The following is a 16,369-nucleotide window of genomic DNA, read 5'->3' as shown; positions in this document are numbered from 1 at the left end:
TAGGGTAGTGGACAGCTTTATCTCCTTCAACGGAGTGAATAGAATCGCCAAGGCCCGTTCTGTGTTCAACTCAGGGACCTCTGGGGTGGACGTCCCATTAGCCTGCCGGTGGAAGGATTAAGAGCGCGTCCGCTGTTGCTTCGTGGTTGTGATGCTTGGCTGTCGTGTGTTGAAGGCAAGAAAAAATTGCTCATCTCTGACCATCGATGTATTGGAAACATTGTACTTATATCACAAAAACACTCTATGAGCAATGCTAATGTGCTACTAATGGTTTTTAGAAACAAACTAACTGATGAGTTGATTCGGGTGCGCCGCTTACGCTAGTTTAGTCATATGCTCCTTATGCCAGGTGATCGATTGCCTCGACGTGCCTTGTTTGCCGACGAAGGGTCCGACCAGAGAATATCACGAGGTGGACAGCACGTGAACCGCAGACGGAGCAGCAAAGACAATGCCACAACAATGTTTGGTGGTAGTCACCGAAAGGGTGATCTCACGCAGCTAGGCTATGCTTCCTCACCACTAGCCAGCTACGTTCTGGCTTAAACCGCCGGCTACCATAACTTGTGGTGACCCGAACCACCACACTTACGAACACGGCTCACAGTTATCCAATTTAGCTGCCACTCCATTGGTATGTACATCGTTGCTTGTGTGGATAGATTTGGGAATTTCTAATGGAGGTTTCGTCTTGTGGGTGCAGTCAGTCGATGGTGCGAAACCGAGAAGAGCTGTACAACTGTTTCATTCTCATTGGAAATCCAAGATCTCACACCACCAGCAATCATAGTGCTTATCAGCCTCTCGTGGCCACACGGTTAATTGTTCTTACGACTAATCGGGAGATTGCGAGTTCGAAACCCCTCGATTCGTGAGATGCGCACCCAATAAGGACGAAACCGTTGTGCAGCGCTTCTTGGCACAGATTGGTTCAACTTACAGGACGAAGTCTCTCTTTTAAACAGTGCGTTATCTCGTTTTCTCATCCCGATGTACTAGCAAAATAGACTTTGGCATATCTACTTAGTCGTGAATGATAGAACAATACAAATTTAACGGTGTATACCACTGATGCAACACGCGAGTGGGGTCTGGTCACGTGTGAAAGCCCCATCCCCGCATCTGATGGAAGGTTAGCACGGGAATTGTGGAATCGCTTTGTAGTGTTTGTTCATTAATGTTTGGAGAAAGTTCAAGAGGAAGCATGAGAATGCATACTTTTTTTTAAAAAAAGCATGCAAATAAGATTTTTACACTCGTCTCTAGCGTATAACCGCTTAACTTGTGTTGATCAATAAATCACTTCGCATTGAGAGGAATTTCTTCTTCCATATGATCTCTTCACAGTAAATTCTTCACTTGAGTTGGCCTACTTTCGAGGGATCGCTATTACATTCTAGCTTCATTTGGCTGAATTTTGGTCTCAGAATTATCGGCCTTTTTCGTAGCGATAGGCCATGTGCCCCACTCAATGCCATGATGCACGAACACGAGTTTTGCATCCCAATTTTTGTTGAGAGAAAAAGTTGTTCTGCAGGGATGTCTAACGTGGTCTTTGTTGGGAGTTGGTGGGTAGTGTTCTCTCAAAAGATAGCCGTATTTCGTGGGACGAGTGTGATCTACCATTGGGGTGAGGGGTGGTCTCCTCTGGGGGGAACTTTTCGCGAGGACTATCGAACTTCGCTACAACACCAAGAATTTCATGGGAATTGTGTTGTTTCATTCTGTCCTACGTCGGTCTCACGTTCAGCCAGCAGTTTGATGAAATGCCTCATTGAATAATGGTGTCATGTCAAATCCAGAAGAGTTCACACATGTGTAGGGTTTTTGAGGATGGTAGGCTGTTTGGAGTCAATTCGGTAAAACAGATCGATTGACCTATTATCTACTGAGGAGTCAATCACCAATCGTTGGGGATATTTCCTTTGTAATCATGAACAGCTCCGCACTGCCAAACGGGAGAGTTCCTCGTGGATGGAAGGAGTGCCGAGTAGTACAGTGAATCTTTGAAGATTTTTTTACCCTTGTATTCAATGCTTATTCATATGGTCCTTTCTGCTCCATTCCATTTATCCTCATCCCGTGTGGTCAAAAGGTGGATGGTATGTAAGCATTGTACCTCGTGGAATGCGTTGTGTGCGTGCTTTGGACAAACCTGCCGATGTCTGGTTCGATTAAGAAACAATCTACTGCTGTTGGTTCACTCGAAACCGGTCTGGTTGTGCCTTGACTTTAGTGCGTTCATTGAATAATCATATAGGTGTGCTCCAGTTCGTGGTTGCTTTCGAGAGATTTACTCGAGTGAATTGTTCAGACCCAGACCGAATGGGGTCAAGTCTTGGAGTGCGTGAAAACTCAGTGTTACTCCATTCAGCAAGCTATGGGGGACTCTGAAAACGTTTTCTTAACAACAAATTGGCATACGATGTACCAAATCTTTGCGAACTGCAACAAAACTCTCTGAACTCTATTTGGTTCGTTCACCAAAACTGGTGTCTTGTCGTTGGAGCCCCGGTTCTGTTAGGTATCCTTCAAACACTGGAATTCCATTTCGGTCCGAAAACCAATCGGCTTTTAACATTCAGAACCATCCTTTTATATGATAAATCTACTTTATTTGACCCTGCTGGCCATTTTACCTGCCAGGCGAGGGTGTAACCAGTGTAACACGGTGGATATTACTGATGAGGCATGCGAGTAGTATGCGGTCTCCTCGTAACTCCGCCCCACGTCTAATGGAAGGTGCACCCCTTGTGGAACTGCGTTGCAGCGTTCGTTTACAATTGAGGAAAGCCTTCCACCTTACACCAGTACTCCACCAGCGCACCTCAACTGTCACACCTGAACGAGGTAACGTGCTCGCGCGTGATCGATGTGATTGGTTCTACCCGACTCCTGCTCGGATGATGATCCAGTAAGTGTTCTGTGTAAGTCACCAGAATAAATGCAGCATGACAGGAGGATAAATGTTTTGGACGTATATTTCAAGAATTTCACAAACACCTACAATATATCCGTTGTTCTTCGCAATATAACAAAGCGAGTACTTAAGCATGAGTGAGATCCCATCCAAAAAATTAACTAGCCGGTATAATTCGAATTCACTGGTTTCCAAAAGGAGCATCAAATCAGAATAAACCTTAGCAAGTTAGAGTAGATAAGGAGGGGCGCCTGGCGATTAGTAATTCATTGGCATTGGTAATACAAATGCGTTATAGATGGGTCTCATATTTACGATCCTTTAAAAAAACATTTTCAGCTCATTTGTGGCTTGATTTCGATACTTAACATTTTTCTTCTATTCGTGAACTGTGCTCCTTCACGGAGGAACGGCGATATATCCGCCGACGGAATATCAACTTGAGGGCTATCGATTACTTCTACACGTTTATTCTCCTGATTGCCTTAGATCGCGGAAAGGGGGAGGTTTAAGGGCTTAGTGATTGTTCCAGTTTAGGTCCATCCGAACGATACAGCTCTCTTTTCAGGCACTGGAGAACCCCTCAAGAAAGTTCACATATTACCAGAAGATAACATGTGGTAGCCGATGAACTACTCTAGGGTTGACAAGATTATTGGGCACCAATCTGGAGGGGCCTTTTTGTCATTCTGTGTGAAGTTCTCCCCGAAAAGAACAACTACGGGTTGCTTGACAAAAACCCCTTTTTTGTATTCAACCGATGCACACTTTTTGTGGAGCAACCAAAGTAAGTTTAGGGATCATAGCTCACCTGATCTGTGAGGCTTAACCACTGAGCTATCTCAAGATCTGTGCGAATAGCTGCCGGCCATTGCACCTCCGTATTCAAAGATCCAAGTTTTTGACGTTTTCTTGGCTGTACTGGACTGAGGCCGGATCGAACAAACACATTACAGACTTACGGCCAACAGATGACCTCCCGAAAGACGTTACTTTCGGACTAAGGCCTGCACCCTTCATCATCATGAACAACATAACATCAGTGTTCAACACTGATGCTTCTCTGCCTGCAGTATCATGGCTTGTCAGATATCTTTGTAATCTAGGAAGAGATGGAGCAAACTGATTCGTCATCACTTTGCTGCTCGATGAGATGAGCTGAACAAAGTGATCCGTTTCGTTACATGTTGAGCTAATTAATTTCTGTGCACTACTTAGGCCCAGCCGACAACTATAGTCGGATAAGATTCTGCGTGGATACATCAGAAACCATCGTGGTGTCAACTCTGCGTGAGGGTGCGGAGTATACCCTGCCTAGCACGTAGATTCTAACCTGACGTCTACTTTGCCTTAGGTGGTTCACTGATGTGACGATTGATCTGTAACGACCAGAAGGTGAATCACTGAATCAGTGTCTTTCCTTTCTGGGTGTGAATGTTAGCCGATTCCTGGAGGTCTACCATAAATTCCTTCAGAGCCGGTGAGCACCTGGGGGAAATTCAACATTTCCTGATATCATTATGAAAGCCAAAAATTGTTACAGACTGTGAATCTCCTGGCTAACGTTGTTAATTATTTTTATGTTGACAATAATTTTGGATTAGCGTCTGCTGTTTTGATATCGGATCTAAAAAGGGGTCTTGTGATCGGCATACGTAGTTTTTCATCTTAGGTTTGCAATATTTTGGTCGAAAATCCTGTGTACCTGTGTGATTTTGCATACTTTTTACCATTTCTACAGATTTGGTGGGTTTCTTCAGATGCATGTTAAGTAATTTACTAATGTAACGGTGGATACTACTGATGGGTAGTATGTTTTCTCGTAAATAAGTTTCGCGTCTATTGAAAAATGAGATCTATTGCGGAATTTGTGGGGTCGCTTTGTAGCATTTGTTTGCAATTCAGGGACAGTCAATGAATATCCAGAAAAGTTCAGGAAGGCGCGTTCAAGGAGAAGGTGGATATTCAGTTTTGTAAACAAGATGCATATGAGAGTTTTGCTCCCGTGTCCAATGATTTGTGACTGTTCAGTTGGTGTTCCTCTAACAAACATTTTCACGGCAAAGGCCTTCTTCGTCTCACTAGTAGTTCGTTGAATTTAATGTGAGAAACTGCAAGTCTTCAGGTGAATCGGCCTAATTAACCGGTCAGTCTTGCCGTGTGTGAGGGTACTAAGATCCCCGCATCCTGCATCTGATGGACCCGTACTCAAAAAAATAACTTGTCATGCTTGTGACTACTTAGTGGAGTGTTTCTAAATTTGATCTAAGTACCTTTGCAAAGCGAGACTTCTGCTTTTCATAAACGAAACTACTCACGAGGTTGCTGATTACTGTTTGACAGCCCACGACCATTTTTGGTAGGTAGGCGTAGCAGGCGCATCATCGGGTAGGCGCAGTCCCGGAGTTTCCGTCAACGTTATGTTCTACTTGAACCCAATTGGGACTGATTTCGAACTGTCGAACAGTTTTCAGCAACCTTGTGAGTAGTTCCCTTTATGAAAATATACTGCGATATCTCGAATATCGTAACAACTGAAACATCAGGCGACCTGTGTGCAACACATTCAGTTTTGAGGAACATCATAAATTAGCGATCCACTTGAGTTTCTTCTGAAAACCAGACTGATTTTCAAATGAGTGTATTTGTCGAGACTGCTTGTTTTGAGACATGGCATTGAAATTTCTTCAGAAATGATTTTAGACTACTTTTGAAATCTGAGTAGATGGCTGGGGCTTAGGTGATTCAGGCTGTTTCTTTGTCGGCCGTTACTAGCTATTTTCCAAGTTATCATATCCACAACAGATTCCCGTGACAAAAACGTCAGCTGTATGGTATCCTTTTGAAACGCCACTTAAGCGAAAGCGCAATTTTCAAGTGGCGCTTATCAAAAGTCACACCAATCAATGTTACTGCGCCCAGAGATATGCCGGTTTCTACACCTGTTTGACACCTGCATTCAAACTGGATTTGTCAATCGGATACAAAAATCAATCTCTTGCGCACATTTGTGCCAAGTGGAATACGTAAGTCCTACGTACTACTAGCGATGCTGTTGCTAGTGAAAAGTCCGTTGCAATTTTGAGTTTTTGGATTTTCGTGCACGTGGAGAGCATTTAAAGTAGTGTATTTTCCGATTCAAGGTGTTTGGCAGCCTTCATTGTTCGCCTATCCAGATAAACCGTTGTCAGTAAGAAACATCTGAACACGGCGGTCATACTATGCTTCGTGTTCTAAATATTCCGAGCTTCGAGTTCACCGTCTATTCAGGAAAGTTCTTGTCGTGTGTGTGCAGTGTGGTGAAAAGCTTGGGTGTGCGAATACACCCACTCAACATCTACGCCATCCGCATTATTGTGAACCATTTCACGGGCGCCAGCGGAAACGTTATAATCTGTAAGGTAAGGAAAATTGGGCAAGCTCACGCTTGCTTTCATGTGCGAACTCGGCTTCAGGATATTTGGACCAGCCGACTGGCAGCCAATATGAGTGCGTCAATCCTGCATAAGAATTCCGTTTACCAAAATGGGAAGTGGTGGTCTTCTAGTTGGGATTGGGAGTTCTCCCATCCTGCTCACTCTGGGGTACATGGCCCTTGAGTTTTCAATGAATAAAAATCGTTCAGCCGTAAAACCTTTTCGGCGATTGGCTGCCATGCTACTCTAATGACGTACGAGGGCCGGGATACTACCAGGTTGTCCAAGCCTAGACAGGGCAAGTCGAGATGCAGTGGTCACGTTCGAACCACGGACCTTCAGTCAGTTAATTCGCTCTGTAACAACTGAACCATCTCGCCCTTGAAACTAAAACCGACAAAAAGAGTTCAGGTGATCGTTCACATTGGTCACTGCAAAATCTAAGGAATCACCCATTTTAAACCGTAGAGGAACAACTGTTCAGCTGTAAGACCCTTTCGGCGTCTAGCTACCTTGCCATCTGAAGGAAGCGCAAGGACTGAAATACTGTTGTGTTGGTCTAGCGAAGGACCGTTCCAGATGACGGGTTTGTACGCGGACCAGTAAATTTGTGCTTTATCTAGACCCCAATACCCATTGTGCCTGTAATCCGATCCATTCGGAAGAGGAGGTCAACCTCCCGTATGATCGAAATCACACTAATCAGATCGAGCATGATGATTGGAACGTGAGGACCAAATGACTTTGAAAAGCAATCAAATCAACTCAGCGATCGTACCCACGTCTATCTGCACTTCCACACTATCCCATTGTTTTTCTCCTCTGGCTGTATTCGGAATTCAGTGTACTGGTGACACTCTGTCGGTTTTTTGAACCCATGTTTTTCAGTGACACCTGACTGCATTTTTCCCGTGATCCATTTAGTTTAATCCCAGTGTCCAACAGAAGCAATGCTGTGAATCAAGCAGATGATTTGGAAAAAAGCTGAATCCACCTAGAGTGCTCTCGTCCATATGGACTTGTGCCACATGTGATATATGTATATATATATATATATATATATATATATATATATATATATATATATATATATATATATATATATATATATATATATATATATATATATATATATATATATATATATATATATATATATATATATATATATATATATATATATATATATATATATATATATATATATATATATATATATATATATATATATATATATATATATATATATATATATATATATATATATATATATATATATATATATATATATATATATATATATATATATATATATATATATATATATATATATATATATATATATATATATATATATATATATATATATATATATATATATATATATATATATATATATATATATATATATATATATATATATATATATATATATATGATTAGCGTTCTGGGTGGTCGAGCCGGTCCACTCATTTAGAAAAAACTGCTGGAGCCGTGACGGGTATGCAAATGATTCTAATCGGTCGGTACCTGCCTGACGCCGACACCCTGAAGATGACAAAGTCTCTAACCACAGGTTCAATGGAGTGGCACCTTGTTGATGTGCTGATTGGAAGTTCCTGGTAACACTTGCATGGTGCCATACAGGGGAGGAGCTGTACCACAGTGAGACGTTAATGAATGGGAGCAGGAGGCCACTGCCTCGACTGGCGCTGGCTTCATTCATTTGGCACCATGCTTAGGCCAGGTGATGGCTTCCAACAGGCGTCGGCAAGTTTACCCAGAAATTTCATTCCCTGGACTCCAAATGCGCGCCAAAAGCCTACTTGAAACAAAACTCAGGGTTCAGCACAACGGCGCTCAGGAGCACTGTGTATGACCCTGGCCGCATAAGTTAAGGAGCGAATAAACGTCATCTCAAACCTTAGGGGAAAACGTTGGAGCTCACAATGTAACCAGCCATACTGAATGAACTGGAAAAGCACTTGGGTGGCGCGCTGGCCAATTAAATCTTCGGCATTTCTGTCGCACAGGTTTTATCACCCACATCATGCGCTTAACAGACAGAATGAAAATTTTTGTATGCAGTGACCTACTGATGTATTGAACAGAGATTTCGTCCTGTCGGTGAACCCAATCTAGGCGGAGAAGCCGAGAAGCACTGTCCGTTCTCATTATATGAACCGTTGCCATCTCCGAATACTCAGGTTTCCGAACCAGCATCCTTCCGGCAATGGCTCAACAGCAGTGCGATTAACTCTGACGGGACGTAGCGCCACACATCCTTCAGTCGTGGAAACCACATCATGTGTGAACACGCATGGGCTGGCAAATCGAATGACGCAAGGAAGTTTCACGCATCCAAAGGAATCATCGGAGGAAAGGTAAATATCCTGGTGTAACGGTGATACTAGTGATGGGGAAGCATGTGAGTAGTATGTTTCTGGTAAATCCGCTTTGCGTCTATTGAAAAGTGAGATCTATTACGAAACTTGTGGAGTCACTTTCTAGAACTTGCTTGGACTTGAACAACATTCAATGAATATCCAGAAAAGTTCAGAAGGACGCGTTCAACGAGAAGATGGATATTCAGTTTTTGTAAACAAGATGCATATGTGAGTTTTGCTTTCCTGTTCAGTAGTCTGTAACCGGTCAGTTGGCATTTCCGAATAAATAACTGCACAGCGAAGGTCTTCTTTCTTCCACTGGTACCTTTCTTGCACTTGTCGGTTGTCTGCTTGAAGGCCCACCGTACAGTTTTTTGTTGTTTCTGAACGATCACCACGTAATCTGATGCTGTTTTCTATTAAATATTAATTACCCCGGAAGTCGTTCACGTTGTTGACGGCTGACGTGGTACCAGTAAAAAAGTACTGTAGATGCTGAGTTTGGTGTGGTCCCTTCTGAACTGATTTCGACCGAACACATGCGGAGTCCCGTGCTGCAGACCTTAGTGGCTAAAATGTGATTCAGTGGCAAAACTTTATGGCCACATTATGATGATGGGTTCAGTTTCTTGGCTTGGCCGGCGGGAACGAAACTCCCGTGACAGAACACGAAGTTGGCGCTCGACACCGCTTTGTCAAGGGATCGGAATGTCTGCATTTTAAACATTGTTCCAAAGATTCTACCCAGAAAGATTGTGAGAAAAAACGCTGTGAAAAAGCTTAAATATTATTTTACTGAGAATGGGGAGTACGCAGTAAGAACCGACGATAGTATACTCCTGGCACTGGAAAAAGTTTGTACGAACAGAAACGTACAATCCGGTTTCAAAAGCGAACAGTCACAGGAAAACGCTTAAAGCTCAGGTTATTCGAGTCCCCATAATTTTGCTTCCATTTTTGCAGCTAAAATATCTGAGTTGGTACTTTCAATAAAGACTACACCCAATGTGAATACACAAAAATTCGAAAAAATCAATAATTAGCATTCACGAAAATTGATCGAAAACAGTCGCTTAATTTCATCTCGGTTTTTCATCACTTGTTTCTTCACTCCCCTCACCTTTAGACATCTTCACTACAGAGACCTGAAGTGATAGTGACGGAAAAAAAATAAAATTGCCTTTCAATTCACGCTGAAGCGGTTTCATTCAATGAAAGATTTCCTTCGAATCAATAGAATTCATTGATAGTTCTGCTGAGAAAGCTGAAGAACAACCCACTTTGGCAATTTTTATCTGAATTTCGATCGCAGATGGCTGAAACAGACGTAAAAATCTTTGCATAATTGTTGTGTGTAGTACATTGCAGGAGCACGTTTTATGACAAGTTGTTGGAAATCTTTGATTGGGGCCTACTTATTCTGCAGGGTGGACGAGTTGTAACCTTAAGTGCCGTGTTGACAACACTATTCAAGTTTCTTGACCAATCAGATAGATGACTTACGACATGCGCGCTCCATAGCTGTGCGCTTGCAATCTGTTGTCGTAAACAACCAAGCGTGGGCACCTTGAATTAACTGAGTTCACCCTACGAAACGTATTTCAAATGTACAACGACTGTTTAAATAGTATACTGATGAGAGCAATCAAAGTAGTCCCTCCAGATGAGGGGTACTCATGAATGATATTGAAAAAACATATCACACAGTTCAATCCAGTGAGTGCTACTCAGCTCAAGAGAACGAATTCACGAGTTAAATCATACTTCAGGAGGGTTATCCGGGGTGTCTCAATGAAATTCACAGTCCAGCCAGAACTCAGGAAAGCCCTGGTTCATCTGGCTATTGAAGTGAATACTTCAGTCCACTACTACTTCAATACAACATTTCAAAAGCGACCTTGTCAACACCGACGGAACAAACAATTAGTCCCTCTAGATGAGGGGTACTCATGAATGACATTCAAAAAACATATCACACAGTTCAATCCAGTGAGGATACAGTACTACTCAGCTCAAGAGAACGAATTCAGGAGTTAAATCATACTTCAGCAGTGTTATCCGAGGCGTCTCAATGAAATTCACAGTACAGCCAGAACTCAGGAAAGCCCTGGTTCATCCGGCTATTGAGGTGAATACTTCAGTTCACTACTACTTCAATACGTCATTTCAAAGGCGAGGTTGTCAACACCGACTTACAACGCGATCTCACTCATGCGTTAAAATGAGCGAGATCTCACTTTATCATAAGAGAATTTTCTTTGCGCGGGCGTGAGCATTGATCGTCTTGTCTGTCTGCCGGTCTACGGGTTATCCGGAGGCTATAGAGACGTCTACATCGGCATAACAGACGGGTTCCTAGCGAATCGTGCGGCATAGCTCATACCAAAATATATGGTCCAAACGCTGTCAGAAAGACCGTTGGGTCAAAGGTCAAATCACACTTCAACATCGCCAACAGCCGGGCATTGTTAGATAATGGTAGCCGCATTGACCCGGTCAAGTCCTTCCGAAACTTGTTGTTCAACCCAAGCCCAAAGTTTTAGCGATAAACGAAGCATTGCTGGTCAAATCGAACCAGCCCAGACCACGTGTGCAAAAACAGTTGGGGCAAACAAGTTCCTTGTCCTGGTGTAACGGTGATGCTACTGATGGGGAGGCACGCGAGTAGTATGTGTTGTTCGTGGAATTTCGCTTTGCGTCTCTTGAAAAGGGGAGATCTGTTGCAGAATTTGTGGAGTCGCTTTGTAACCTTTGCTTGAATTTGAGCGAGGAATGATTGGAGTCAATGAATATCCAGGAAAGTTCAAGGAGACGCGTTCAGGAGAAGATGGATGTCCAGTTTTTGTAAATAAGATGCAAATGAGAGTTTTGCATCTCTGTCCAATAGTCTGTAACCGGTCAGTTGGCATTTCCTAACAAATAACTCCGCAGCGGAAGCCTTCTTCTCTTCACTGGTATTGATCAGGTGACTCGAAGAGGTCGTTCGATGGGCATGTGTTCATCACTGTTTCTGTATAACTCGCATGTTTCACTTTCGCGTGCCTGCGTTGGTTAGTGCTCAAGAACAATCGATCTTTAGACACGAATAGCTGAGCAAGCACGAAAGAGTGACATTCCGTTTCTACGCCAACTATCTTTTCTCAAAAATGCTGAATATTTCCGTTGGGTCATGTGATCTTGAACAGAGTGAATGCTATTCAGACGGAAACGACCATTTGTCTCGACAAGATTGGGATGGTTCAACAATGATTCATCGGTTCCACAGAGGTAGGTTTGAACCCCAATCATTCCTATCGCACATGTTTGTTGTGAGCTTCTGTCAGGCACTGCCTATAACAAGCAAGAAGCGTTTCGTCTTCACCGGTGGGGGGCGATTTGAAAGATGTAAACAGTCACCTGTAGCTGATTGTCAGCCTTGTTGGTCAACTGATTTAGGACATGTCTGTCTGCCCTGCTTCCATGCGGATGCTTGTAAGCACTTTTTGAGGGGACCGGCGTAGGTGAGTTTTTGTTTGCCGATGTAAAGTATATCCCCGTGTTGTGAACCAACTTCTCACAGGTTGCAATACTGATCTTCTTGAAGGTATTGGTTACTTCCGGAGGAAGCGCCTCGAAGAACGTATCTGAAGCAATCAGCACTTATGCATAGCCATCAGGCTGTTGTACTTTCTGCACCATTGTAAGACAACGAGACCTAAATGCTTTACGCACGGCAAAGTTGGGTTGTCAACCGATCTCACATGTATTATCCGGTCAAATGATTGATGGAATGCCGCACAGCAAAGTCCTTTGAAGTACGAAAGCTGTTGGAGTTGGCCGCAATTTAATTCAAAACCAACACTATCGGTTTGACCTCATCAATAGTATCCACCGTTACACCGGTTTGACCACTGAAAACTAACGGCCCAAACTCGAATCCTAAGGTAACACGTTTCCGGTCAGCTGAACTAATGGATTCGGAAATTTTGGTATTGAGACACCCATTGGGGAGTTTTAAAAGCTGAACTGCGTGGTTAGTGAAATATCACCACATAATCCATTACCACGTTGACAATTTGTTGACGTGTGTCTCCCGGTAAAAATTGCATGCTACTGCACTGTACGAAGGGTGGTAGGACACTGAAACTTGGACGCCGGCACCTGAGTGATAAATAGGTGACTGTCCGTTGCAATGCTATCACTTTTGGTCCGGTTGATCGCTTACCACAGGCCTCTGCATGCTTGCCCGTCTTATTCCCTCGAGTTTACATTCTAACCAAGGCTTTGTACGCATCTTCGCATTCACCCCGCTTAGTCTGTCCGTGAAATTTTAAGATACGCTTGAGTTCAGTGCTTTAGTTGGCGGTTGACGGGCAGATCCGAAACGGATGCCCATGTTTCACACACATATGGGTGGCCTGCCTCAAGTATCATGAATTTCACCATGCTACGAACTGTTTGGCCGCCTGGTAATGAGCAAAAGGATGGCAAATCATTGTTGCTTGACTTCTACTCCTGTCAAAGAACCTGGCCTAGAAGAACACGCAATAACTCTTGCATCTTTCCATAAACCTTTGTTTAAATGAATGGGAAATTTTTAAGAGTTGATTTAACAAGCCCAGTGGTTAATTGGCCTTTCTGAGCTGTCAGCCAATCCACCTCATAACATTTACTTCGCGATTTAGATCAAGATGTTCTCTGAACAGCAGTCAGTTCGCTGCTGTCCCATATTTATACAATCCACAATAGAGGTAATTGCACATAATCTGGACGGTCCTACATACCACAAGACCAACCACGTGCGAAAAATGTCAAGGTAATGAACGCTGATTGGTTGTTGGTTGGTGTATAAACATTGGAAATTGTTTGACAGAATACATCAAGCAATATAATGTATTTCTTGTGCGACAAAAAATTCTGTTGAACCTATCAATTCTCAACTGATAAAACGATGGTCCTTGGATACGACCGTCATTTGGAAAGAGTTGTTCAATTTGGCTCTTGGAAGCGTTCTTCCCAGGGGCAAATCTACCTATAAAGACAATTTAGCTCGGTCTTTTGCGGTGGAAGCGTTAGGAATGGAGGAATAAACCTGTGATCTTGGGCACCACGAAACATCCTTGCTACATTACTTCGCCATATTTGTCCATATACTGGACACCTGTTCTTTCGTTTGCTAAACACCTTGAGGTTTAATTATATTCAATACATATTAGTCGTGAAGGAACATAACTTACTGTGTTCCGAACCTTCTGGTGACTTGTTGACTTGAATGGTCAGATTTTAGAGTGGGACGAAAAAAATAGGTAGTTTGCTTAATCTGACACAAAATTCTCTACAAAACCGATGATGAATTTACTGGCTTTAAAATGATGTGAGTGGCTCTGGGATACACAGAAGTGACATACATAAAGATCCCATCTGTACACCTCTATTCTGGTGCGACTAAAACCAAGATTGGATGCATTGGAGTCGAGTTTCACTCCTATTGGAGTTCTCTATATCGGTGGCTGGATTCGAACTCTGGACACTACTCAACACTACTCATCAGCGTGCGCTTGAAGCACTTGAACAGTCGAACATGCTCGTGCCACCTGACTGGGAAGTCCTGACAGGCGATCGGCACAAGCGGGACGGTTGCTAGATCGTTGTTGGAGTCTTTTGGGCAAACCAATCACGTCGCTCAAGCGTGAAACTTCCATCTGTTCACAATTCGGACTCGCCCAGTATTCGCTTGTGGAATTGTGGTAACGCGCCTGCTTCACATCTCTGTATTCAGTCGTCCCAACACCATCAGGACCAAGGATGATGAGCTGTAGTGAGGAACTCGGGTTCAGTGCTTCCCCCCTTTTGACACTGACTCACCAGAATCATGGCACTAGCGCTGGAGGAAGGCTGTTTAACGATGGTGTTGTGAATATCAAAGGCATTACTTGCATTATATATCCGGTATCTTTATTAAATTTAAAACGCGCGGAAGAATCAGCATCACAGCAAAAATCAAAACGAAACCTTTGGACTTCTCCTGTCAACTGTCTACTTGCGACCATGCCCAAGGGTAGACCAGGTTCACAGGTGAGCGTACACCCAGTGACCAAAAGCCACAGTCAAGGTGAGATTGTATGATGGAAACATGGCTCTGAGGTAAACAGGGGCAGCTTGATCGGTCTTAGCATGTTAGAAAAAGGCTGGCTATAAATTCCAGTGGTTTACATCGATCAGCCTTTCGTCACGAACATGGTGTGTAGCGCGGCCGCTGTTCTGACAGTCTGGAACTCTGAAGGATTCCACTGAGTTGAGGGCCGGCCTTCCGAATGTTGCGATAGTTTCAGTTGAGTGTAGGCTTTGCCTGCCTACACACCTATTGGTTACCGAATGATATTGCGCAACCTTCAATTATTGCGTGTTAATATCTCCTTTTCGTGAAGAGTCATTAAACAGTCAGATGGCTGCCTTTCTTCCTGTCGTATGCAGACTGCGGTTCTCAACATTCATCCACACTGATCACGTGGTTTGTCTGGAATTGAATACCCGATTGGATTCGTTCCAGAGTCATGTTACATACAACTCCACACTACAACGTTTTCGTCCATCTGTAAGGCATACAGTGACAAGACCGCGAAACCATGCGGTTTTGCGGTCGACATACGATCACAATAGCATGGCAAGCTTCCGTGGTTGCAGAACACGCTGAGAGAACGGGTACTTGGAAGAATAGTTTCACCCGGCACGGCGATGGGGCCGTTTCTTCATAGAAACTGTGATGTTAGTTTATGAGGCGCAATGGAAAAAGATGAGATGCCGTCCTATTGATCTTCAGATGTGTAGTACAAAGGCTTCTGAGTTACGTATGAAGGGTTGATATATGTCCACAGACATTTGGTAAACAGTTTATAGTTTGTCGTGACTTTGCAATTTCCAGCTTAGTTAAGGCTATGGCCTATTGCTTTCTTTTGAGTGCTTCAGGTGAATAAACCTCCTTACGCCTCTTTTCTAACCAATGGATAAGGCCTAGTCTGAGCTTAGCGCACTTTCTCGACAAGATCAGGTTTTCGCATACGTGCTTCCTCGATACATCGTCAGGTTTCGGTGTCGTGGTTACACCAAAGAGCTGGAAATATCTGTCAGCTTTAGCAAGGCAGGTTTCGCGGACGCATCTGTTCCATAAATTGTGCCAATAGTTGTTCACCAACCGAAAAGGACGAAATAAAGTCGATGAGGTCATCATCGTCCTAGTGGTGAAAACACACACGTGGCTCAGATGAGTTAGTCTGGTTGTTGATGTTCTCTGTTCACCAGAGCCGAGCAGTTTGGTCGCAAGCGTTCCGCGGCCAACAAGACTGACATCGTCAGTGCGTATAACTTAGTGTTGTTTCATAGTGCGTCGGTGTATGGGAGTGAGTCTGTGAGAGAATGATTGATTGAGTCAGCCTGAGGGATCAGTCAAATTGTACAGAAACAAGCCAGCATAAATGAATCCATGTGAGAATCGGGGACAACATAACCGTGTGGCCTGTGAGCACGAGTGTCTGAGGAGAATTTGCCCATAGGGTTTAGGTTTTGGGGGGTATCATCATTATTATCCTTATCATCCTTATCATTATCCTTATCATCATCATCGTCGTCTCCTTCTCTCCCTCATCATCACCACAATCCTCCTCCTC

General features: G+C 43.4%; 1 protein-coding gene across 1 annotated transcript in view; it reads right to left on the bottom strand.

Moving 5' to 3' along the window:
- T265_09379 (hypothetical protein) overlaps positions 1-16,369 on the bottom strand; it is a gene marked incomplete at both ends in the record, with an annotated part of 47,632 nt that overhangs the window by 2,321 nt on the left and 28,942 nt on the right. The window contains 2 exons of the mRNA XM_009175423.1: positions 6,250-6,317; positions 9,847-9,871. Coding sequence (XP_009173687.1) covers positions 6,250-6,317; positions 9,847-9,871 — 93 coding nt within the window. The remainder of the gene's footprint in view (positions 1-6,249; positions 6,318-9,846; positions 9,872-16,369) is intronic.

The sequence above is a fragment of the Opisthorchis viverrini genome (assembly GCF_000715545.1).
Source record: "Opisthorchis viverrini unplaced genomic scaffold opera_v5_272, whole genome shotgun sequence".
Lineage (NCBI taxonomy): Eukaryota > Metazoa > Platyhelminthes > Trematoda > Opisthorchiida > Opisthorchiidae > Opisthorchis > Opisthorchis viverrini.
This window is presented reverse-complemented; position numbering and strand designations above follow the sequence as displayed.